Genomic DNA, 25,259 nt, shown 5'->3' on the forward strand with positions numbered 1-25,259 from the left:
CTCCTCTAAATATTTTAAACCTCTAAAAAACGACTAAAAACATCTCTAAATCTTTTCCAGAAAATTTTCGATTTTCTGGAAAAAATATATGTTATGCCTAATTTAATTCTGAACAATTTGATACCTTATTTATTACCATACGCAAAAAACTTTTCAAGTTATCGTAAAAATGCGTATACTTTCCCTATAGAGATTTATGTTAACAGCAGCTGTTTATGCCTCTTTTTCTCAGGTTTATCGTTTTGCGCGCATGATATCTCAGAAAGTTTCTTATATATTTCCGTAATTTTTTTTGTGCATGCTTGTCTGGTTTAGTTTTATGATTTAAACTTAAATTCATTTACTTTTTTTCAAATTATTTAATTTATTTTTGAAATTTTATAAGTTAATATCCAAATTTTCCAAAATTTTGGGGGAAAATGATTTTTTAAAAATTATTAACTTTTATTTTTAGTTAAAATTTAGGTTCAGATCATAAAAATTAACCAGACAAACACGCATGAAAAGTTTTACGGAAATACATAAGAAACTTTCAAAGATATCATGCGCGGAAAACGAGAAACCGGCATTTTAGAAAAAGAGGCTTAAACAACTGCTGTAAGCATTAATCTCTATGGGGGAAAGTTTACGCATTTTCACGATAACTTGAAAAGTTTTTTGCGTATGGTAATAAATAAGATATCAAATTGTTCAGAATTAAATTAGGCATAGCATATATTTTTTCCAGAAAATTGAAAATTTTGAAGGTTAAGGGTACTTAGACCCCTTAAATATTAATGAAAATTTGGATCACAATTCTGCAGAGGAAAGTTTACAAGAGACATTTTCAGGCTCAGGGGGAGAAATCATGACCTTTGTGTTATTCGCATGACACTCTAATCAACTGAACCAATAAGGCCTCCCTCGCAGCATGCTATACATTAAAGCAATGCTTAATGAAAAACAAAATAAATCAACTTTTTGAAAAACCGTTGGTAAAACAGTTGTTGCCATAAGCTGTGAAAAAAAATCTTTCAAATGTTGCTTTACTTATGAATTATTGAAGAAGTTATGGTGTTCATACGAAATAATAGCTTTTTGAAATTATATATACATACACTACCGCTCATTAATTTCAACACACTTGAAAAAAAATCACATCTTTACATATTTCTCGATAAATAGGAGACAAATTGTTCTTTAACTTTTGTCACGTAAGCTTTCATTTTCTAATAAAAATTCTTTCACCCATTTACTTAGGGGACCAATAACAAATTGAAGAAAACAAAAACGTTTTTTGATAATCCTTCATGGTATGGAATAAGCTGTAAATTTCAGAAATTGGTTCGATGTACAATTACTTTATAGATTTTTGATGGCATTTCTTTCAAAACTATCAACTTCGTTCGCAGGTTTCCTTGCTCATAGTACGCAACAGTTTCTGTCCTGGTTTGTCAAGCTTTCAGGAAACTTTACAGCAAAGAAGAAAACCATTATATTATAATTGAAATCAAAATTTTGAAAATTTGATGAAATATGAACACTAAAAGCAGTTAAGTTTTCACTGCGCAGGCGCGAAAGATAGTCATTTATAACTTCCAACATTTTGCAATCAAAAGAGCTGGGTAACTTATAAAAAAAATTCTGTTGCATATCTTTAAAATTTAAAAATATATCGGTGATTCAATGAGCAGCAATTCAATTATTCACGGAGGGGACGAATCGTAAGGGATCGTTCACAAATAATCTGTTTTTGTCACAAATCATACTGAGCAGCTGTAGCTCAGTATGATTTGTGACAAAATGATTTGTTGCAAATTTGCGATCCATCCCGCACGTTTCGTCGTCTACCCAAGAATGAATGAAACGCGGCTCATTAAATCACTGATATCTTTCTAAATGTTAAAGGTATTCAACTGCATTTTTTTTCTTAAGTTATCCAACTCATTTGGTTACAGAATTTTGAATTGCTATCTTTCGCACATGCGCAGTGAGAACTCAACTGCTTTAAATATTCATATTTCATCAAATTTTCAAAATTTTTGTTTCAAATTTTCATATAATGGTTTTCTTGTATGCTATCAAGTTTTGGGAAAGTTTGGCTAGCCAGGAAGAAAATCTCTGCGCGTTATGAGCCAAAAACATGCAAACAAAATTGATATTTTTGAAACTAATGCATACTTCTTCCTGAATATAAGTAATACTTTCAAAAACCTATAAAATTACTACATGAAATACACCGCCAGCTCAGTCAATTCCTGACTGAGTACTTATTAGCACTTCGTGCTAATAAGCACGACTGTTTCGTGCACGAGTGTTTCGTGCTTATTAGACTCAAATTTCTTTTGAGTGCTAATAAACACGAAACTGCAGTCCTCGATGGAATTGACTGAGCTGGCGGTGTATTTCATGTATTTCTGATTTAGCCCTGGCTATAGGGCGGTAACTTACTAAATATACCTTGCCTTGCCTTCAATATTCGAGTTGAACCGAACCATTGTTTCAGTCTGGCACTCTAGGCTTTCTCAAGAGGTTTTCCACCTCCAGCTCAGTCACTCCTATGCCGGGCTGTTGAGTGTTAATAAGCACGAAACTGCAGTCCTCGGCTGGAATTGACTGAGCTGGCGGTGTATTTCATGTATTTCTGCCTTAGCACTGGCTATAGGGTGGTAACTTACTAACTATAAAATTACTGTTCATAGTAACTAACTAATGTCTGAAAATGTCAGCTCATTTCAAGCTATTTACGATGAAGGATAATGAAAAAACGTTTTTGTTTCCTTCAGTTTGTCGCAGGTCCCCCAAAACGCAGGGATGATATCCCTTTCTATTGGAAAATGACAGCAGAAGCATACCTTTTATGTGACAAAAGTTACAGAACAACTGTGGCAGTGAGAAGCAAATTTGATGCAAGTGCTAAATTTAAAAATGTTGAGATAACCAGTAGAAATAGTAGGTGAACAACTTCTTGGTTTTGGATAGGAGATACAGTGGTGGTTAGAATTATAAGGACACACAGAAAATTGCACAGTACAAGAAAAAAAAATCTGAAATAATTTGTTTTTTTTTTTACACAAAATGCTTTTTTATGCTAGAAATCATTGTGAAATGCAGAACATTTGAAAATACAATATAAATATTTTACCATGATTAATAAAAAAAATGTCATTGTTAAAACTGAACAAAATTATAAGGACAACTAGAGTTTAGCCCTAAAAACCCCTAGTAATGAATAATGTCCCCCATTCTTTCATTAAGGTGATTCAGGTGATTTTCATGTATTTCTGCTTTAGCCCTGGGGGGCTATTGGGCGGTAATTCACTGAATCTTGTTTCATAGGTTGTCACTCCATTCGACAGAGCACGACTTCCACATTGATGCAAACGGGTTGTACAGAGACTTGATTGAAGGATAGTCAACATTGGTATCCCTTTTCTATTACGTGTCAATAAATAGTTGCCACTATAAAAGCTCCAACCCTCATATATGTAAGTACTATTTAAGTAGCACCTCGTTTATCCATTTGTAGAGTTAAAATAAAAATGCAAAATGGCGTCAAATACAGTAGGCGCCGCTTAATGTGATCACTTTGGGACAAATACAATTTGATAACAATAACCGACTGATAATAATAACCGAAAAGAATCCAGGAGATACAAAATAATGAGTTTTTTTTTAAAATTAAGGTGCATTTATTTTGGAAACCTCAAATTAAAAACAAAATGACTCAACTGAACGCACTTTCCAATTATAAATTATTAAATTAACAGAATGGAAATATCTGAATTATAGAAAGTTAAAGCTAAATTATGCAATTTTTAATCACATAGTAATAGGTGAAGTAAAATAGGGCCGTTTTCCCTGACATTCGTAAACCAGTTTCAAAGCACATTCTGCTTTTCTATCTTTTCCAGGTTGGTTTTGCTTGTTGTTTAAATTTTAATTTAACTTCGCTTTGTTTTCAATCTCGACACAATTCTTTAATAGCTTACAAAGTAATGGCAACAATGGAGTTCCTACATCAATGCCTGCAACATGTCCAGCGACTGAATTTTTTTTTAGGTGAAAAAGAAAGTTTTCTTAGGGGGAATCTGTAGTCCTAGAAAAATTTTGAACTGCTATTAAAAACCACAGAATGCTACACAGAAAGTGAGTCTTGTCAGGGTTTGCCTATGTATTTCTGTTAATTCAGGAACAAAAACGGGGGGGGGGGAATTGAAAGTTAATGAAAAAATGATAGCAATAAACGAAGACGCTGATTACAATATCCGACTTTTTTTAACGTGTGTTAACATACAAGTGTTCCGGGACTTCGGGATTCTGATAACATTAAGCGAATGATAACATTAACCGTGATCACATTAAGCGGCGCCTACTGTATTCGCTTTTTGTTTTGATTAAATAAACAACTAGAATAAATTGAAGTCATCTAACAAACAACAGGGTATACGTGGGCACACCACTTCAGCTCAACTACAAGTGATATAAAAAAAATTTGAAAAAAAAAATAGAACCGACTTTAAAATTGCTCTAAAAAGTGAAAAATAATTTTATTCTTGAAACACCATCGATAATACTTTAAACATAATTTTTGAAGTTGGCGCAAAAACAAAAAAGAAAAATCCCGTGTAACGATGCTTCGTTCATATTTTTTTCAGAAAATCATCCAAAAGTTAGGAACGAAACATTTATATCGTTACTCATATATGCTGTCATCAATGCATAATGTATGTGGTAGTGGAGAAACTAGGCCCGGTTAAATTTATAGTTGTAGTTGAGTTATGGCTGTGAATGATCTTATCTATCGTTTTTGCGCCAACTTCAAAAATTATGTTTAAAAGTATTACCGATGGTGTTTAAAGAAGAAAATTATTTTTCCCTTTTTAGAGCAATTTGAAGTCGTTTCTATTTTTTTTTTTCAAAATTTTTTTATTTCATTCTTTTTAGTGTAAATGTAGATATTTTAGTAAAGGTAAGAAGTTACCTAGTAAGAAGTTCGGCTCTATATCACTGTATTGCTTCAGAGATGCCTTTATTCAAAATTACCATTACAATTACTATTAATGTTACTGTTATACGGCACCAAACTGTTATAACAATAGGTTTCGTATCATTTTAATCATTTAATAGGAAAATTGCATAAAATGTACTGTTTTTTGCCTATAACTTTTTTCTATAGAACAAATATGGTCAAGCAAAGTAATGGGACCTAAGTTGAGCCATCCCCTATCCATTAAAAAAGGAATTGTCAAAATCGGTTCACTAGGTGAGACGCTGTGAGTGGACAAACAAAAAAACAAACATACATACGGTATGAATTGATAACCGCCTCCTTTTTGAAGTCTGTTAAAAATGCCTTTCGCATCACTCGGATTTTCATTGATCCGGATTGTTATCGCTCCCAGTTACTTCCGACAATGAGTTCCTACTACACATATATTAATCCAACAGAGTCCTAGAAACTGGGCCTAATACGGCCCGAAAAGTGCTCGTGTTGGTCAAAAGGCCAGGTTATTGGAAATGCAAGCGCTGCGGTATTTTCACACGATTTTTTTCCTTCTGCCAGTGTGCTTACAGTTTTTTACTTCCTTTTACAAAAAGGGAAGTATTGTATTCGCGAAAAAATTTTCACTCAAAAATCGGTCTTATTTTCCATTTTTCTCACCCCCGAATGAATGTTGAGTTTTTTTTTTTTTTTTTTGACCCGACTACTCGTGGATATTTGCCTAGGAACCTACAGACACCCGAAATATCCATTTTGACGACCCCCGAGTTAATTACAGCGAATTTTCTCATGACGTCCGTATGTATGTATGTATCTCACATAACTCAAAAACGGTATGTCCTAGAAAGTTGAAATTTGGTACGTCGACTCCTAGTGGGACCTAGTTGTGCACCTTCTCTTTTGGTTGCATTCAAATGTTCCTAAGGGGATCTTTTGCACCTTTTTTGGGGGAATCATTGTTAATTTCAATGCAAACTCAAGTGGTGTTATAATTTGTCGGACACTTGGCGATATATCGCCAGTCTTTCGGTCGCCAAGTTTTGTCGCCAACTTGGTGACAAATTTGGCGATGGTTTTTTTTTTAATTTTAAATTTGGTTTCAATTTGGCCACTGATGGTGATATTTAGAGAGTAAACAATTGAATCACATTAAAATTGCCAATAATGGGGAAATGACATTAAATTGGAGTAAAAGGAAGTCATGTGATGCACACATCAGCTCGTTTTTTTTTGTGTATAAAAATGGCTGTATGTGCGTGCGTTTGTGTGTATTAATTGTACAAATCCAGTTTACGTCGAATCTCGGCCAAATTTAACACAGAGATCCTATGATGCATTTTAATTCACAAAGTTTGTTTTTAGTGAATTTAAAAAATAGAAACCCAAAGATAAAATTTTTTAGTCATAAAATTGCTTTTTCTACACGAACAAATTTCCGTACAGTTGCAAACTTGGTCGAGATGAAAAGTCTGCGAAAAACTGACCAGCTCAAGTTTCTCCAAAAATTAATTATCGTTAAGTTTGAGAACCTTCGTTGCATGCAATTGAAAATAGTTAGCAACCTATTACCACCAGAAAATTTTTCAAACACAATCGGCAGAAAAAGTATGCGTAACAACTGATTTTAGTGCTCATCAGCGACACGCTTGGAACACGGTTTTGGCAACAGAGCCATAATTATAAGAAAGTTTGTAGTTCAGCGCTTTTTAACCCTTATGCATCGCGTTAACATTTGACAACCTACCCAATGAAGTCTTCTAAAATACTATAAGGCCAAATAGAAACTCCATCGTTGGCAGTAACCAAGAAAATAGTCACTGAAGATACTAGTAAATCAATTTTAAACTTGTAAATGCACCCATCTGATGGGAAGAAAATAGATTTCCTTTTTTTTTTTCGGCGTTCGTAAATGCAGGACTTTTTTTCTAAAAGTTTGATGCGCTTGAAAACGCCTGCTTCTTATAGTTCGGTGACAAATCTAGCTTTACTACTACTTGAAGAGTATGGCATTTTTACAACGTTTTGGAACATTTGGTGGTAAATAGTGAGTTGTTTTTCTCAATTAAAACCTGATATTGCTATGTGGTTGTTTAACCATAAACCATGCCCACATTAAACTATAATTTTTTAAAGTATTTTTCTCACGATATGAAGAGAAGTTTAAAGCCAAGGAAAATATTTTAACGTTTTTTCAAAAAATCACGCACTTAAACTCAAACATAGACAACGTGCCAGTGGACTCGATGCAGCTCAGACAACATGCATCACTCTTTTTCGATTTTAGTTGACGTCACTTTTTCTGTAAATGCTTCATTTTTCTAAGTTTTTTTCAGAGTTTGCATCAAGAAGGTGGCATTTTTACTTCCTTTTACAAAAAAGGAAGTATTGTATTCGCGAAAAAATTTTCACTCAAAAATCGGCCTTCATTTCCATTTTGCTCACCCCCGAATGAATGTTGAGTTTATTTTTCAACCCGACCACACGTGGATATATGCCTAGCAACGTACAAACACCCGAAATATCCATTTTAAAGATCCCCGAGTCAATTACAACGAGTTTCCTCGTGACGTCTGTATGCGCGTATGTATGGAAAAAGAACGGAATGTCCTAGAAAGTTGAAATTTGGACTTAGACTCCTAGTGGGGTCTAGTTGTGCACCTCCCTTTTTGGTTGCATTCGTATGCTCCAAAAGGGGTCTTTTGCCCCTTTTTGGGGGGAAATCATTGTTAATTTCGATGTAAACTCAAGTGGTGATATAATTTGTCGGACACTTGGCGATACATCGCCAGTCTTTTGGTCGCCAAGTTTTGTCGCCAACTTGGCGACAAATTTGGCTATTTTTTTAAAAATCTGATTTCTATTTCCACTGTTGGTGATATTTAGAGAGTAAACTATTGAATCACATTAAAATTGCCAGTAACGGGGAAATGACATTAAATTGGAGTAAAAGGAAGTCATGTGATGCACACATCAGCTTCTTGGTTTCAGGATTAACATTCAGGATCAAATCCTTTAGAGAGAATTTCTCAACTCATCTATTTTGATGATATATCCTGTACCATGTGTTTTACGGTTACTTTCTTACAGTAAAAGACTAGTATTACCAGCATTTCCTTAACGGGCTCTTATAGTTTTGCGTAAGATACAGAGTTTGTAAAGGGCTCCTAAAAGGAGACGACTTTAATCAGGCTTGAAGTACGAGGCGTGTTTTTAAAGTAAGTTCCGTTTTTATATAAAAAAGGAACGAGTACAGATAGAGCTAAGTAATTTAGTGCACAAAAATCTACCACCCTTACGCTATTTTTCGACATTGCTCCCGTGATTTTCCAAGCATTTGTCAAAGCGTGGTACAGGTTTTTGTATACCTATTCGTACAAAGTTACCGCCCGTTTAGTCAACCATGAGGACTCTTACAGGGCTTTGGCTGGGGCGTTTTTGAACATCCTCTGGTCTGCCCTCGCCTCGCTCGCAACATCTTTCATTTGTTTCGGCATCTAAAGTCTTTCGTAGGTGGTCTGTGGCACAACAGCAATAATGAGCTCAGAGAACATGTTATCCCATGGCTGACTACACAGGCGGCCATTTTCTATGAATAGGTATACAAAAACCTGTACCACGCTATGACAAATGTTTGGAAAATCACGGGAGCAATGTCAAAAAAATAGCGTAAGGATGGTAGATTTTTGTGCAATAAATTTCTTTGCTCTATCTGTACTCGTTCTTTTTTTATATCAAAACGGAACTTACTTTAAAAATACGCCTCGTATATCTGCACGCGTTTCTCTAGGGCACCACTTGAAGATCTTATTGAAAGACACCCTCAAATACAAAGGTGATACTTCTCATAATATTGTCTGAACCTTTTTGGTCTTTTAGGGTTCTATCTACGCCTTCTATACAAAACGGTGGCTCTTCGAACATTTGTCCTACTTAATACAAATGTGACGACCAGCAACAGGCTCTGGGCCCAGCTAGGCTGGTCCTAGTCAATTAATGAGTCCCCAATGAAGATCAATGGCCCTCTTAAAGCTATCCACCCCCTTGCTCCTTACCGCCTCTTCCGGTAAGCTATTCCAACTGCCCACGACCCTGCTAAAGTAGTAGTTTTTCCTGATTTCCAAGTTAGCCTGAGATTTAAATAGCTTAAAACAATGACCCCTCATCCTTATGAGACAACCTCTTGAAGAAGTTCTCCCAATTGCCTGTTTTTACTTCCTTTTACAAAAAAGGAAGTATTGTATTCGAGAAAAGATTATCACTCAAAAATCGGCCTTAATTTCCATTTTTCTCACCCCCGAATGAATGTTAAGTTTATTTTTCAACCCGACCACACGTGGATATATGTCATAGGAACGTACAGACACCCGAAATATCCATTTTGACAATCCCCGAATTAATTACAACGAGTTTTCTCGTGACGTCTGTATGTACGTATGTTTGTGCGTATGTGTGTATGTATCTCGCATAACTCAAAAACGGAATGTCCTAGAAAGTTGAAATTTGGTACATAGACTCCTAGAGGAGTCTAGTTGTGCACCTTCCTTTTTGGTTGCATTCGGGTGTTTCTAAAGGGGTCTTTTGCCCCTTTTTGGGGGGAAATCATTGTTAATTTCGATGTAAACACAAGTGGTGTTATAATTTGGCGGACACTTGGCGATATATCGCCAGTCTTTTGGTCGTCAAGTTTTGTCGCCAACTTGGCGACAAATTTGGCGATTTATTTATTTATTTTTTTTTAAATCTGGTTTTAATTTGGCCTCTGTTGGTGATATTTAGAGAGTAAACTATTGAATCACATTAAAACTGCCAAAAATGAGAAATGACATTAAATTGGAGTAAAAGGAAGTCATGTGATGCACACATCAGCTCGTTTTATATGGAACATGCGGAGAGTTTCCGGGGGAGATATTCAAAGTCGTTTAAATGTGGAAAGTTCAGTTCTTCCACCACTAAGTAAAGTCCCGATACACTTATTGAATACGTTCAGTTAAATTTTATACTGGTAGCTCAAAATATTTTTCATAACAGTGAGAAGCATGCATTTGCACAACTTGTAGAAATTCAGGAAGCTTTTTGACAAAGATACTTGATTTTTCTCAGGAAGAGAATAAAATCCTATGAAATCCTGACACGTTCCACGGAAATAATCAGTAACACTTCGGATTTTTTTTTTTTTTTTTTTTTTTACAGTGTGTCGTTTAACATTGAACGACAATCATAATATTTCTGCTGACGTTCTCCTTACAATGTGTCGGCACAGAGATTTTTTTGAAATGTTCGCCATATAGCAATAGGATCTAAAAACTGACATAAAAGTTAAAATAGTTATAAACAACTAGTTTAGGAGCAAAGTAAAAAAGTTACATGTATCACATAAAGCTAGTTTCCGAGGTTTGTCCTCCTCTATAAGACTGAGTTCTATACTTGCTGCTCGATAGGTTGGCAGGACCTTTAAGGGGTCTAAGTATCTTTCAAACTTTTTTTTTAAATTTAAGAAATTTTTTTATTTTTTTGAAACCATATCATGCATACTTATTTCTTAATCAATCATTTATTTTTAAAATTTAAAAATATTGCCTACTTTTTTTAAAAATTCAAAAAATTGAAGAAAATTTCAATTTTTTTCAAATCCCTAAGGCTTTCTTATTTTTGCACTAATTAAAAATTTTTTTTTAATCATCTCTAAAAATCTGTGCATTCATTTGCTTATGAGTTTATTAGGAAATTTTCTGTGATTAATTATGTAAAAAATCAAAGTTTTTTTTAATAAAAAATTGGCTTTTAAAGGTTTAACATGCTCTAAACATTTGAGTCATTTATAAAATGCTTATCCAATGCACAGTTTTGACAAATATGTTATCCCAATTGCAAAAAGTATTACTTTAAAGCTGTATCTTTAATAGAAAAAAATCCTTAGGGATTTTAATGACATGAAAACACAAAAATACCATCATCGAGAAAAAGCAGTTTAAAGTTTTTCTTTTGCATAAGAACACATAGCGAGCATGGCCTAAAACCACTCCTAACTTTTTAAATATTTGAACTAAAGCAATAAAACTTTTTCCCTGTGTTAAGAATAGTTTTTAGTTTTGAAATAAGCAATAAAAAATTTGTTTGATAGTTTCATCATTTTTGAGGTGCTGTAACCCCTTAACTATGATAAGACTTTGGAAATATGTTGGACCAAGAAATGTTCTAAATGAATTCTTGCATGAAAAAACTCCGATTGGCTAATTAGATGAATATTGTAATTACGACTAAGAGTTGAGTATCAGTACTCGGACACGTTTCAATCTCTTGTACTCGTTTTATTCAGAAAGTTTGCTTTTTTTCACATATGCCTCTATTTTTTTTTTTTTTTTTTTTGAGCAATCACGATTGCTTATTGCTTTCACTTGACATTTTTTGGCGTGCTATCATTTTATTTTACCACCGCCAGCCGCTCCTCTAGCGAAAACCGTGTCCAGGTTGCATCCATGTCCTACACACACGCGCATACATACACAACTACACACGCACACATACACAAACACATACATACACACATACACAAACACATACACACAACTACCTACACATTCATGCCTGCACACTTACACAAACACATATGCTTACACACACATACCCTCACACACACATACACACATTCGTATACACAACTACCCACACACTTATGCTAGCACACAGACAAACACACATGCCTGAACACATACACATACCCCTACACACAAACACACATACCCCCACACACAAATACACACGCCTACATACACACGCTTGTGATTGCGAAAAACATAATTTGAATTCAAAATGTCAAAATTCAAATTAATTTTTTAAATTTGGTCCTGATATCATATTTGTGAGCTATATTCTTTAACTATATCGTTTTTAATGACTAAATATGATCATGAAGAATATTTCTCCAAATAATTTTTGAGCAATCACGATTGCTTATTGTTCTCACTGTTTTGTGGTCCTATCATTTTATTTTCCCGCCAGCACCCTCTGCAACATTATCGTCGACCGGTTCCTCACGATGCTGCTCCTATAGCGAAAGCCATCTCCAGGTTGCCACAATATCCTACACTTACACGCATACATACACGTACGTACAAACACATACACACACATACATACACAAACACATACACACACACGCATACATACAGACATCTACACATACACACACAACTACCCACACACTCATGCCTGCACACAGACACAAACACATATGCCTACACACACATACACATTCCCCCCCTCACACACAAACCCCCATACACACAACTATCCACACACTCATATCTGTACACAGACATAAACACACATGCCTACACACACATACACATTCCCCCCCCTCACACACAAACACTCATACACACAACTACCCACACACTCATACCTGTACACAGACATAAACACACATGCCTACACACACATACACATTCCCCCCCTCACACACAAAAACACTCATACTTACAACTACCCACACACTCATACCTGTACACAGACATAAACACACATGCCTACACACATACACATACCCCCTACACACAAACACACATACCCCCCCCCACACATAAACACACACGCCATACACACACAGATTCGTGATTGCGAAAAACATAATTCGAATTCAAGAGGTCAAAATCCAAATTTATTTCTTACCTTTTATTTATTTTTCCTCTGTCAATTTATTTTCCTATCGAATGTTCTTTGTTCGTCATTGTTTTAACTCTTGACTTTGAACGTAAAGTAATAAAGTTCAATTACTCTTTAAATTTAGAATTGGCTAAACTACATGTACTTAGGTGGATTCATTGGCGGATGTTTTTCATTTCGATTTTAATATGAATAAAAAAAAAACTTAAAAGATAGCCCGAAATGCAAGCAAACTTACAACTTTTAGAAGTACGGATTATTATCGTCTATCTGCACTACTTGAATTTAAAAACTAATTTGCTCGAAGCGAATCTCAGTTATAATTCATTTGGCAAAATTTTGAGGCATTGCCATTCTGTGAATCTAATTGGTTTGCAATGTTCAATGCAAAGAGTATGCTATATACCTTATCCTCTGCAGCTACAAATACATGCAAAGGTTTTGGCCAAATCTCATGCTGGCATCATGATATTTGCTCCTATCACGTACCCCCAACCCCCAACATTCAGTTCGAAGAGAACCGTCAACCACTCTGTTATTACGCATACGGAGCAATCGGAATTTGCTTTTACGTAGTATATAAGAACAAGGGCCGTGGTAGCCCGATCGGTAGAGTGTCGGATTCGGGCCCGGAGGGTCCCGAGTTCGAACCTCGATGGTCGAAGATCCACCGTCGTCATTAAAGGGGACTGGGCGACGTTAAATAGGCTCGTGGTCTCAATGTCCTCCAAGTGAGACGATACCTCTAGGGGTGCTAGCACCAGGTAGCTATTAGCTCCTGGTCTAGTTCTAAATTCTCATTAACTGTTCGATCCGGTCATGGTGCTGCCATCTATCGGTATAAAAAATAATGGAGGCAAGGCACTTAGTATGCAGTCCTCGACATAAATACAGTTGTGAATCGAAATCGAAATATAAGAACAAAACAGTACGAAACAAAAACTGGTAGCGAAGACAAACTATTGGTTTAAAAAATAGTATGAATACATATATGCACAAATTATAGCCTGTCACTGAGTAAGAATGCACCTTTTATGTAGTGAAAGAATTTTGCAAATAGTTGCAGTGGTTCCGGAGATTAATTCGAACATATAAACAAACAAAAATCCGCCCTCTCTCTTTATAATATTAGTATAGATATTGCGGGGAGAAGTCGGGTACATGTCTGGAGCAAATTTTATCCAAAATGCGGCGGTATACAGCTTTGTACGAATAGCTTTTGCTATAGCTACATTTCTTGGCTCAATTTATAATTTTAGTTTTATTGGTAGCTTTAGAATGAACCTTAATAAGAAGATTTTAGGATTAACTACAAAAATTGAGTGTTGTAACTAAATAATCATGTACTGATTTTATTTTGAACTTTTTAGTGATAACCAAGCTTTCTTAGATAAAGTCTTTAGATTAAAAAAAAAAAAAACATTTATACTTTATCGAATCTTTTGGATTTGCGCTTTCAGGCTAAGCCAATACTTATTTGAATTTACCAAGCACCCTCAGAAGTTTCCCGACTTGTTCAAACGATTCATACATTCCTTTTACTATTTTGTAACTGATATTGAGGTAAACGCACTGATGTGTGCATCACATGATTTCCTTTTACTCCAATTTAATGTCATTTCCCCATTATTGGCAGTTTTAATGTGATTCAATACTTTACTCTCTAAATATCACCAACAGTGGCCCAAATTGAAGCCAGATTAAAAAAAAAAAAAAAAAAATCGCCAAATTTGTCGCCAAGTTGGCGACAAAACTTGGCGACCAAAAGACTGGCGATATATCGCCAAGTGTCCGCCAAATTATAACACCACTTGAGTTTACATCGAAGTTAACAATGATTTTCTCCCAAAAAGGGGCAAAAGACCCCCTTTGGAGCATACGAATGAGACCAAAAAGGAAGATGGACAACTAGACCCCACTAGGAGTCTACGTACCAAATTTCAACTTCCTAGGACATTCCGTTCTTTATTTATGCGACATACATACACACATACATACGTACATACATACGTACATACAGACGTCACGAGAAAACTCGTTGTAATTAACTCGGGGATCGTCAAAATGGATATTTCGGGTGTCTGTACGTTCCTAGGCATACATGCAAGAGTGATCAGGTCGGGAAAAAAATTCAACATTCATTCGGGGGTGAGAAAAATGGAAATTAAGGCCGATTTTTGAATGAAATTTTTTTCGCGAATACAATACTTCCTTTTTTTGTAAAAGGAAGTAAAAATCAGTCCGACTCCGACTCTTTGACTCCGACTCCACAGCCCTGATAGAAATTCCTATTAAGACACTAATTGGGAACATTTTTCAACATGTAAACTCTAAATATTTTTTACGACATCACAATGATTCCAATGACTAAAAATTCATTTTTATCGCTAAAAATGGTGCATCGCATAGATTTTTCCAAAGTAGGTTTCTTTAAAATATTTAGCAAAGTATTCCAATAAAGTGTTAAAGGTATCCACTGTCAGAACATGAACATGATTAAAGAACTCACCTGTATAAATCATAATAATAGTGATTTTCTATAACAATTTTTGTAATCCTATTGAAACACCAACCTCCTATTATTCAGTGGGTTACCGCCCTATAGCCCGGGCTAAGGCAGAAATACGTGAAATAGACCGCCAGCTCAGTCATTTCCAGCCGAGAACTGCAGTTTCGTGCCTATTAGCACTCATCAGCCCGGCATAGGAGTAACTGAGCTGGAGGTTATAGGGCGGTAACTTACTGAATATACCTGCCTTGACTTCAATATTCGAGTTGAACCGAACCATTGTTTCGGTCACTCGTCTGGACATTGATAATTCTTGAATTCGCACCCAGTTTGTTTGGCACTCTTGGCTTCCTTAAGAGGTTTTCCACCTCCAGCTCAGTCACTCCTATGCCGGGCTGATGAGTGCTAATAAGCACGAAACTGCAGTCCTCGGCTGGAATTGACTGAGCTGGCGGTGTAGTTCATGTACCAACCTCCTATGCTTAACTTATTTTACCGCATCTCATATTATTATAAATTACTCAGCCCAGAACACATAGTATAGCTAAATATCCTTCATTTGATTTTCTAGATATAAAAGGAAATTTCAAACTAAGAATTGATATTATCAATGACTGCGAGCTTATTTTATTGCTAGAATGAAGTTTCCACCTGCTTTTTACAAACTCATTTTCTCATTATTTAGCTCTAGATTAATGAAAGTGCCGAAAAAAGAGAACCAACAATTCAGAGTTTGAGGCTGCTTCTTTTTACTTTCTTTTACAAAAAAAAAAGGAAGTATTGTATTCGCGAAAAAATTTTCACTCAAAAATCAGCCTTAATTTCCAAATGAATGTTGAGTTTCTTTTTCGACCCACCCACACGTACATATGTACCTAAGAACGTATAGACGCCCGAAGTATCCATTTTGAAGTCTCCCGAGTTAATTACAACGAGTTTTCTCGTGACGTCTGTATGTGCGTATGTGTGTATGTATGTCGCATAACTCAGGAACGGTATGTCCTAGAAATTTGAAATTTGGTATGTAGACTCCTAGTGGGGTCTAGTTGTGCACCTTTCATTTTGGTTGCATTCGGGTGTATCTAAAGGGGTCTTTTGCACCTTTTGGGAGGGGGGAATTCTTTGTTAATTTCGATGCAAACTCAAGTGGTGTTATAGTTTGGCGGACACTTGGCGATATATCGTTAGTCTTTTGGTCGCCAAGTTTTGTGGCCAACTTGGCGACAAATTTGGCGATTTGTTTTAAAATCTGGTTTCAATGTGGCTATTGTTGGTGATATTTAGAGAGTTAGAGAGAGAGAATCCCATTAAAATTGCCAATAATGGGGAAATAACATTAAATTGGTGTAAAAGGAGGTCATGTGATGCACACATCAGCTCTTTTTTATAGTATAAGGTTTTTAAGAAAATTTAACGCTCGCATTTTTTGGCCAATTTTGTTTAAGAAAATAAATGAATAAAATAACTAACACGAATCATGACGGAAGGTGTAACTTTTTCTAACCCGTTAATATTTGGCAAACCATTTTTGATTCGTCTCAAAATAAAGCGCATAACATCGAATTCGTTGAGAGCATTTTTGGAACAAAATATGCTATTTTTAATGAAAAGGTATCAAAATACTAAATCCAAAATTTATGCTAAAATTGAGAAATATACTTTTATTGTCCGTCAGTTTAGATCGGTGGTGCCCAATCGTGTACCTCGATTTGCCATTGGTGTCCAATCTCCTTGGACATTACTGATAAAAAAAAATATTTTTAATCATATAATATCTTTGCGAGAAGTATGGCCGACTCATGTTGACTCATTTTAGTGAGAGTAAACGAGCTGATGTGTGCATCACATGACTTCCTTTTACTCCAATTTCGTGTCATTTCCCCATCATTGGCAATTTTAATGTGATTCAATTGTTTACTCTCTAAATATCACCAACAGTGGCCGAATTAAAATAAAAATTCAGAATTTAAAAAAATCGCCAAATTTGTCGCCAAGTTGGTGACAAAATTTGGCGACCTAAAGACTGGCGATAGATTGTCGAGTGTCCGACAAATTATAACACCACTTAAGTTTACATCGAAATGAACAATGATTTACCCCCAAAAAGGGGCAAAAGACCCCCTTAGGAACATCCGAATGCAACCAAAAGGGGAGGTGCACAACTAGACCCCTCTAGGAGTCGACGTACCCAATTTCAACTTTTTAGGGCATACCGTTTTTTACTTACGCGAGATACACACATACGCACATACGGATGTCACGAGAAAATTCGTTGTAATTAACTTGGGGGTCGTCAAAATGGATATTTCGGGTGTCTGTAGGTTCCAAAAGATATATACACGTGTGGTCGGGTCGAAAAAAAAACTCAACATTCATTCGGGGGTGAGAAAAATGGAAATTAAGGTCGGTTTTTGAGTAAAATTTTTTTCACGAATACAATACTTCCTTTTTTGTAAAAGGAAGTAAAAAGGACCGATTTTTGCATTAGGATATTTGAACTGTGATGAAATTTGATGTTCAAACAGCCACAAGTCAGTTAACTATTCTTGGAAAGTGCAAAAAATGGCACTCGAAAGAGAGCGTAAATTTAGTAGAATAAACAGATTTTTTAATTCTGTTTAATTTATTCTGTTTATTTTCTGTTTAAGAATTTTCCTTTAATTCATGCTGGGATTATGTGTAAGCTCCGGATCACATTTCCCTTGATATCTATATTAAAAGCAGATCACTTACCTTTCGCCCCCCAGTTTGGCAAGAAGAGGAACCCCCCCCCCCCCCGAAGCGAAATGTAATACCTGCACTCCACATGAACATTAGAAATATAAGGGTGGTTACTCATGAGAGATGAACTCATGAAAATTTATTGTAGAGTTTGGGCTTTAATTCTTCTAAAATATGTAGTTATTTGAATTCCATTTTTAAATAATTAAGGATTTTCCTAAACGGTGCACCCAAATTTCATTTCTGCAAGCATTAGCTTTGCGTCAGTGTTCTCACTTAATAAATGTGAATTTATGTATGTATACAGTTAACCCTCGTTTATCGCGGTTGATTCGTTCCAGACTTCACCGCGATAACTGAATTTCCGCGAAGTCGGTTTCTGTATTTATAAACGGAATATTTTCCTAACTAGAGCGCATCAACTTACTTAGCACAGTTAAAATAGGTTTCTAACATAGTTAGAGCCCCTAGACATGAAACAGCATCCTTTGCTACCTTATTTGTATTACTTAATATATTGCATAAAATTAGGCGACATATATATCACATTGTTAATCATTGAGAAATAAACTACACACACACACATGAAGTTCTTACAACCTATCTACTAATCTATGAAAATAGTTCAACTTGTTCGATGATGAATTAATTGCCAGTTCGTGACCGTATGAGCCCCCGTTCTTCCTCTCTACCTTTATCCTCATTAAAGGTACTAAGTATATACCGTATACAACTTACAAAGCTAGTACATTGTTGAACACCATTTATAGATGCATTTACATCCCCTAGTAATAATACAATGATTTATACTTTCCAGTTAGTGTTTAACGGTTAAAATGAGGTAGTGATTTCCTTCACTTCCTTCGGTGATTTTATGCCTCCACTCCCTCAACTAGTACAACTACACGCCTCAGAAGAGCTCAGCTTAAAAAGACATCGTTCTTCTTTTGTAGAAAAAAGTTTACACGAGCGCATGCAAAAGGCTAGTTACTGAATTTGAAAAAAGAAAAGAAAAGTTAATTAGAATTTTGACATCTTGAATTCAAATTATGTTTTTCGCAATCACGAGTGTGTGTATGTAGGCGGGTGTGTTTGGGTGTGGAGGATATGTGTGTTTGTGTGTAGGGGTATGTGTATGTGGGCATGTGTGTTTGTGTCTGTGTGCTGGCATAAGTGTGTGGGTAGTTGTGGGTTTTTGTGTGTGTATGTATAGGTGTCTGTATGTATGCGCGTGTGTATGTGTATATATGTTTGTGTATGTGTGTGTAGGTGTATGTGTGTATGTGTTTTTGTATGTAGGCGTGTGTGTTTGTGTGTGGGGGATATGTGTGTTTGTGTGTAGGGGTATGTGTATGTGGGCATGTGTGTTTGTGTCTGTGTGCTGGCATAAGTGTGTGGGTAGTTGTGGGTTTTTGTGTGTATGTATAGGTGTCTGTATGTATGCGCATGTGTATGTGTATATATGTTTGTGTATGTGTGTGTAGGTGTATGTGTGTGTATGTGTTTTTGTGTGTGTGTGTGTAGTTGTGTGTATATGCGCGTGTGTGTAGGACATCGATGCAACCTGGAGACGGCTTTCGCTATAGGAGTAGCATCGTGAGGAGCCGGTCGACGGTGATGCTGCAGAGGGTGGCGGTGGGAAAATAAAATCAAAGGACATCAAAACAGTCAATGAGAACAATGAGCAATCGTGATTGCTCAAAAAAAAAAAAAAAAAAAAAACTGAAAAAACCGCGAAGTAGTGAAGCCGCGAGAGTTAAAGCGCGAAGAAGCGAGAGATGACTGTACATGTGAATAAAATGTATCTGTTCGATAAAGGTATGAGTTGAAGGTATTACAATATCCATAACTGTGGATCTACTCATTATTTGGGTCTCTTTTATCATGGACGTTACTCCTTTCTCATGCATTACGTTCCTTTTAAAAGTAACACTCGTGAGTGGTAACACTCATGAGATTTGTAGAAGAATTCTTCACTGGAAGACATTTTATCGTTGTTTTCGAAAATTTAATTAGGTCTCTTGTTTCCTTAACACAAAATACATTAATGGCTAATTGCGTATTTCTATACTTAAGAAAATATTTCAGGATAAATGGGTGATGAGATTTGATTGAAATACTCTTCTCATTGAATTGCACATTTCGAAATACAACATAAAAGGAATAAATACAGTCGAACCTCCATATATCGAACTTCCACATATCGAAATTTTCTATACATCGAAATCCCAGCACATTTCTATGTTCATTACATAGAAAAATTGTTTCTATATGTCGAAAAAATCTCCATATATCGCGAATTTTTTTTCGACACATTCGTAGATATCTTTTCCACTTTAGACTGTCTCATGAAAAATGAAAGTTAGGGGAGAAAATTATGTTCACTAAAGGTTGCTACGAAACTCATAAGGAATCGGGGGTTGAGGGGTGTGTAGATAGGTCGTTGTTTTGTTCTGGAGTTCTTAAATTAACTCAAGTTTATTTCAAATCTTAATTGTAACCAGTAACATTGTAAAATCTGTTTCAAGTTCTCCGTTTTGTCTGTTGATTATCATTCCTCGTCTTTTTAGCTTCAGTAAAAATCATTCAAGTTAAGTAGATTGATTTTTTACTTTTCTTTCGATTACATTGTCAAAATGAAAATCCCATCATGTTGCGGATCAAGCTGAATTGAAGAATGAAGATGTATGAAGGCGCAAAAATGTAATTTCTGTTATTTTTTTAAATTTCCAACTTTTATTTTATCCGATGCTTGTATAAATTAGAAATTGGCTTTCATACACGTAAATTAGTTTTAATTTTAATGTTTAGGAGACTTTTAGGATAAAATAAAATCGTTTCTATATATCGAAATTTCTACATATCGATTTTTTTTCCGATAATTTGCTACTTCGATATATGGAGGTCCGACTGTATATCCAATTTTCGACTTAAACGTTCTAAGAAGATACAAATATGGCTTCTTCCCTAACACTGTTTCTAACTACGGTAAATATATATTTTGCACATAAATAATATTAAATTCCCTGTGTTAACACTCATGAGTTGCACTTAAGGCCACACACTGCATTTGAAATTTTAAAATATTAGACGAGCAGTTCTGTAAAATCAATTTGAGCTGTGTTTAAATAACAAATATTACTTCTCATACACTGATAACACTGATGGGTAACACTGATGAGATTTGATTAAAGTAATCTTCTCATTGAATTGCACATTTCGAAATACAACATAAAAGGAATAAATATATCCAATTTTCGACTTAAACGTTCTAAGATACAAATCTGGCTTCCCTAACACTGGTTCTAACTACGGAAAAGATATATTTTGCACATAAAAAATATTAAATTCCCTGTGGTAACACTCATGAGTTGCACTTAAGGCCACACACTGCATTTGAAATTTTAAACTATTAGATGAGCAGTTCTGTAAAATCAATTTGAGCTGTGTTTAAGTAACAAATATTACAGTCGAGTCCCGAGTTACGCGAGGGATGCGTTCCAAGACTCCTCGCGTAAATCGAAATTTCGCGTTGTTTAAAAATATATGCATACAAATTTTTTAAAGCGTACCACAAATTCTTTTAAACACTTATAAACACTTCTCAAACTGCTCTAAAGCATTCCTCAACTATACACTATATTTTTTTCCACATAAAACTCAACATTTACTGTATTTAAAATATAAAAGTTGTTTTATTCAACACGAATTACTTTAAGATGCACAAAATGAATGATCAATGGGAGGGAAAGACACGCAGGTAAAACATGGTACGCGTAGCAAGTAGTAATACTTAAATTTTGTGCTATAACAGTACTGTACAGTAGATACAGTAACACTATTTAAGAGTTAAAAAATGAAGATAGTGATGATTTCTGCTCCATGATCAGATCGTTATTCTTATCTAATACATTTTTAAATACGGTTGCTTCGCCTTTTCTTATATAACGTTTCAATTTGTGGCAACATCTCATCATCCTGATCTTAGTACACATTGTATTGACATTCATGAAACCAATATTGAGTAGCCAATAACGAAGCTGACACTTCCTTCCGAAAAAAATCGTGTTGTGGGCGAAAAATTCGCGTTTGCTCTAAAATTCGTTACTCGTGAAAAATTCGCGTTGTAGCCATTTCGCGTAAGTCGAATCGCGTTGTAGCGGGAGTCGACTGTACTTTGCACAAAAAATGAAAAAACTGCATTAAAGCGTACAAAAAAGATAAAATTTATGTGAACTTTCTAGTCAGGACAAGGAAATGTCCACTACTAGCTAACTTAAGTAATAGAAAATGCTTATAAATTTACAACCATGGAAAAAGACACTGAAAGCAATGAATTTAATGTAAAACAATACCTCACTATATGCTTATGCAGCGCCTAAAAGACAATTCTATTAACATTTAATTCAATGGAAAATGTCATGACACCGAAATGTCAATCGTTTTGAAAATCACCCATGAACAAAATAACATCTTCTGCGAGAGGAATGAGGTGAAAATTTTACCCCTATTTTTTCAATAACAGTAAAATGTTTGAGTTGCGGCAAAAGGCGATATTTTTGCGTTAGGAGGTGATGAAATTTGATGTGCAAAAAAAAAAAAAAATGCAAACCGCACCGGGGTTACAGTACCTCAAAAATGACCAAACGATCAAAAAAATTTTTATTGCTTATTTCAAAACCAAACACCAGTCCAAACACAGGGGAAAAGTTTCATTGCTTTAGTTCAAATATTTAAAAAGCTATGAATGGTTTTAGGTCATGCTCGCTATGTGTTCTTATGCAAAAGAAAAACTTTAAACTGATTTTTCTCGATGATCGTTTTTTTGTGTTTTCGTGTCATAAGAATCCCTAAGGATTTTTTTTCTATTAAAGATACAGCTTTAAAGTAATACGTTTTGCAATTAAGATAATATATTTAACAAAACTGTGCATTGGATAAGCATTTTATAAATTATTCAAATGTTTAGAGCATGTTATACCTTTAAAAACCAAAATTGTTTGAAAAAAATTACGATTTTTTCCGTAATTGATCACAGAAAATTTTCTAGTAAACACAAAAGCAAATGAATGCACAGATTTTTAGAGATGATGATTGTGATCATTTGGCAAAAAGATTTTTTTGCCTTAGTTTAAAAACAAAAAAGCCTTAGGGATTTTAAAAAATTAAAATTTTCCTAAATGTTTTGAATTTTTAAAAAAAGTAAGCAATATTTAAAAATTTCTTTAAAAAATTATTAATTACAAAGTAAGTAAGCATGTTATGGTTTCAACCAAAAATAGAATTTACTTAAATAAAAAAAAAATTGCTTTAAAGGTAGTGTGACCCCTTAAGAAGATTCCAGTGCACAAATAAAAGTTGAAACCATTTTTACATTTTCCAAATCATTTAGAATTACATTGAAAATGAATGACATTACAGAACAAGAGTTGTTGCTTTCCTTACTTGATGCTTATTTTATCAATGCTCCAGAAACCAATTTTTACGTATTTGTGTCCGAATTTGGGATATTATGACTCATCGTCGATTTTGCGTTGTGAAATCGAAAACATCGGTCAACACAAATACAAATACAAAAGTGACGACCAGCAACAGGCTCTGGGCCCAGCTAGACTGGTCCTAGTCAATTTACAATCCCCAGTGAAGATCAATGGCCCTCTTAAAACTATCTACTCCCTTGCTCATTACCACCTCTTCCGGTAAACTGTTCCAAGGTTCCACTACCCTGCTAAAATAATAATTTTTCCTTATATCCATGTTAGCCTGAGATTTTAATAGCTTAAAACAATGACCCCTTGTCCTGTTTTCAGTGCTAAACTTCAGCCCCGTAACATCTTTCATTTTAATAAATTTAAACAACTGAATCATGTCCCCTCGGTCTCTTCTTTGCTCAAGACTGTACATTTTTAGCCTTCTAAGCCTGGAATCATAATCTAAGTGGGAAAGTCCATTTATTAGCCTTGTAGCCCGCCTTTGAACCCTTTCCAATACATTAATATCTTTCTTAAGATAAGGAGACCAAAACTGAACAGCATACTCCAAATGGGGTCTTACCAAACTTCTATATAAGGGCAGAAGATCACACGGATCAGCTTTGCTGGCCAACCATTGCTTTCGACTCATGGGCAGGGGACATTTTGGGGCCCGTCACAAATGACTTTTCCGGGTCCCTCTCCATATTGTTTACCCCATATTTCACCCCTAGTTTTAAAAATATTGGGCCCCCTGCAGGGTCGTTCCCGGGGCAAACCCTCCCCTTCTGTGCACGCCCCTGCTCATGGGTTCGTTTTAGAGAAATCGCGGAAATCGAGGAATATGCTAATGTCAAACTATGATTGGTGCGTAGCCTATTTCTTTCATTTTTCCAGCATTTGAATATATAGATGAGCACAACGAAATATATTCAGTAAATTACCGCTCAATAGCCAGGGCTAAAGCAGAAATACATGAAATACACCGCCAGCTCAGTCATTTCCAGCCGAGGACTGCAGTTTCGTGCTTTTCGGATAAGTACGAAACTGCAGTCTTCGGCTGGAAATGACTGAGCTGGCAGTGTATTTCATGTACAACGAAATATGTTAAACACTAAAATATTAAGTCACTTTTTCCGAACTCATCTCCGATAGTTCACTGATGATAAACAATTTTAATCCTTTTCTTTAAATATTCCAAAAGTTGAAAAGCGCTATTTTCTGAACTTCACCTAAATCCAAATCTAATTTTGCATTTCATATATGAATGATAGCCTTCAATGTAAATAAAGAAATTTGAATGAAGAGCACTTACCATGTTTGAAGTCTTGGGAGCTACTGATGACAAGCGAAAAGTGTGACCGCTTTTACGCTAGCAGACATATATACGGGCCGCCATTGACTGCCCCAGTAACCCTCTCTGCAACAACTTTCTAAAAGTCGCCAAAAACGCGAGTTTCGAGTTCACTGCCTGCTTCGAGTTGCTGGTAGCTGACCACCCATAAACGTTAGAAGGAAAACGAAAAGTGGTTTAGTTGCGCTAAAGCGGTTTTCGATCATCTCTAAGAGGAGGTTCACACTCAAAACACTTAAGTTCAGTTCTTACGAGAGAGTTGTTCTGGATTTGATTGGGAGGAAATCACAAATTTCCGCATTCAAATCACTGTAATTACGAATAATATATTCACTTTTAAGACATTTATCTAGTTTTAATAAAATTGGAATTTGACCCTTTCCATCGGTAGAAAAACCCCGTCCAGATTGGAAAATGATGATTTTTTTTTCATTGCTTTTGAAATTTTGTTCTTTTTTTGAACTCGGCTTTCTGAAGATTAAACTGAGCGGTCGCCAAATCCTTTACTTACCTTAGTACTGAAACTTTTACTATCACTCGCCACTTATCTACATGTGT

The 25,259-nt window shown here is 35.4% G+C and overlaps 1 protein-coding gene across 1 annotated transcript in view; it reads right to left on the minus strand.

Moving 5' to 3' along the window:
* Positions 1-24,741, minus strand: part of LOC129233104 (translation initiation factor IF-2-like) — a 36,588-nt gene extending 11,847 nt beyond the window's left edge. The window contains exon 1 of the mRNA XM_054867162.1: positions 24,663-24,741. Coding sequence (XP_054723137.1) covers positions 24,663-24,665 — 3 coding nt within the window. The 5' untranslated portion in view covers positions 24,666-24,741. The remainder of the gene's footprint in view (positions 1-24,662) is intronic.
* Positions 24,742-25,259: the final 518 nt, after the last annotated feature.

Source organism: Uloborus diversus, unplaced genomic scaffold (genome assembly GCF_026930045.1).
Source record: "Uloborus diversus isolate 005 unplaced genomic scaffold, Udiv.v.3.1 scaffold_17, whole genome shotgun sequence".
NCBI lineage: Eukaryota > Metazoa > Arthropoda > Arachnida > Araneae > Uloboridae > Uloborus > Uloborus diversus.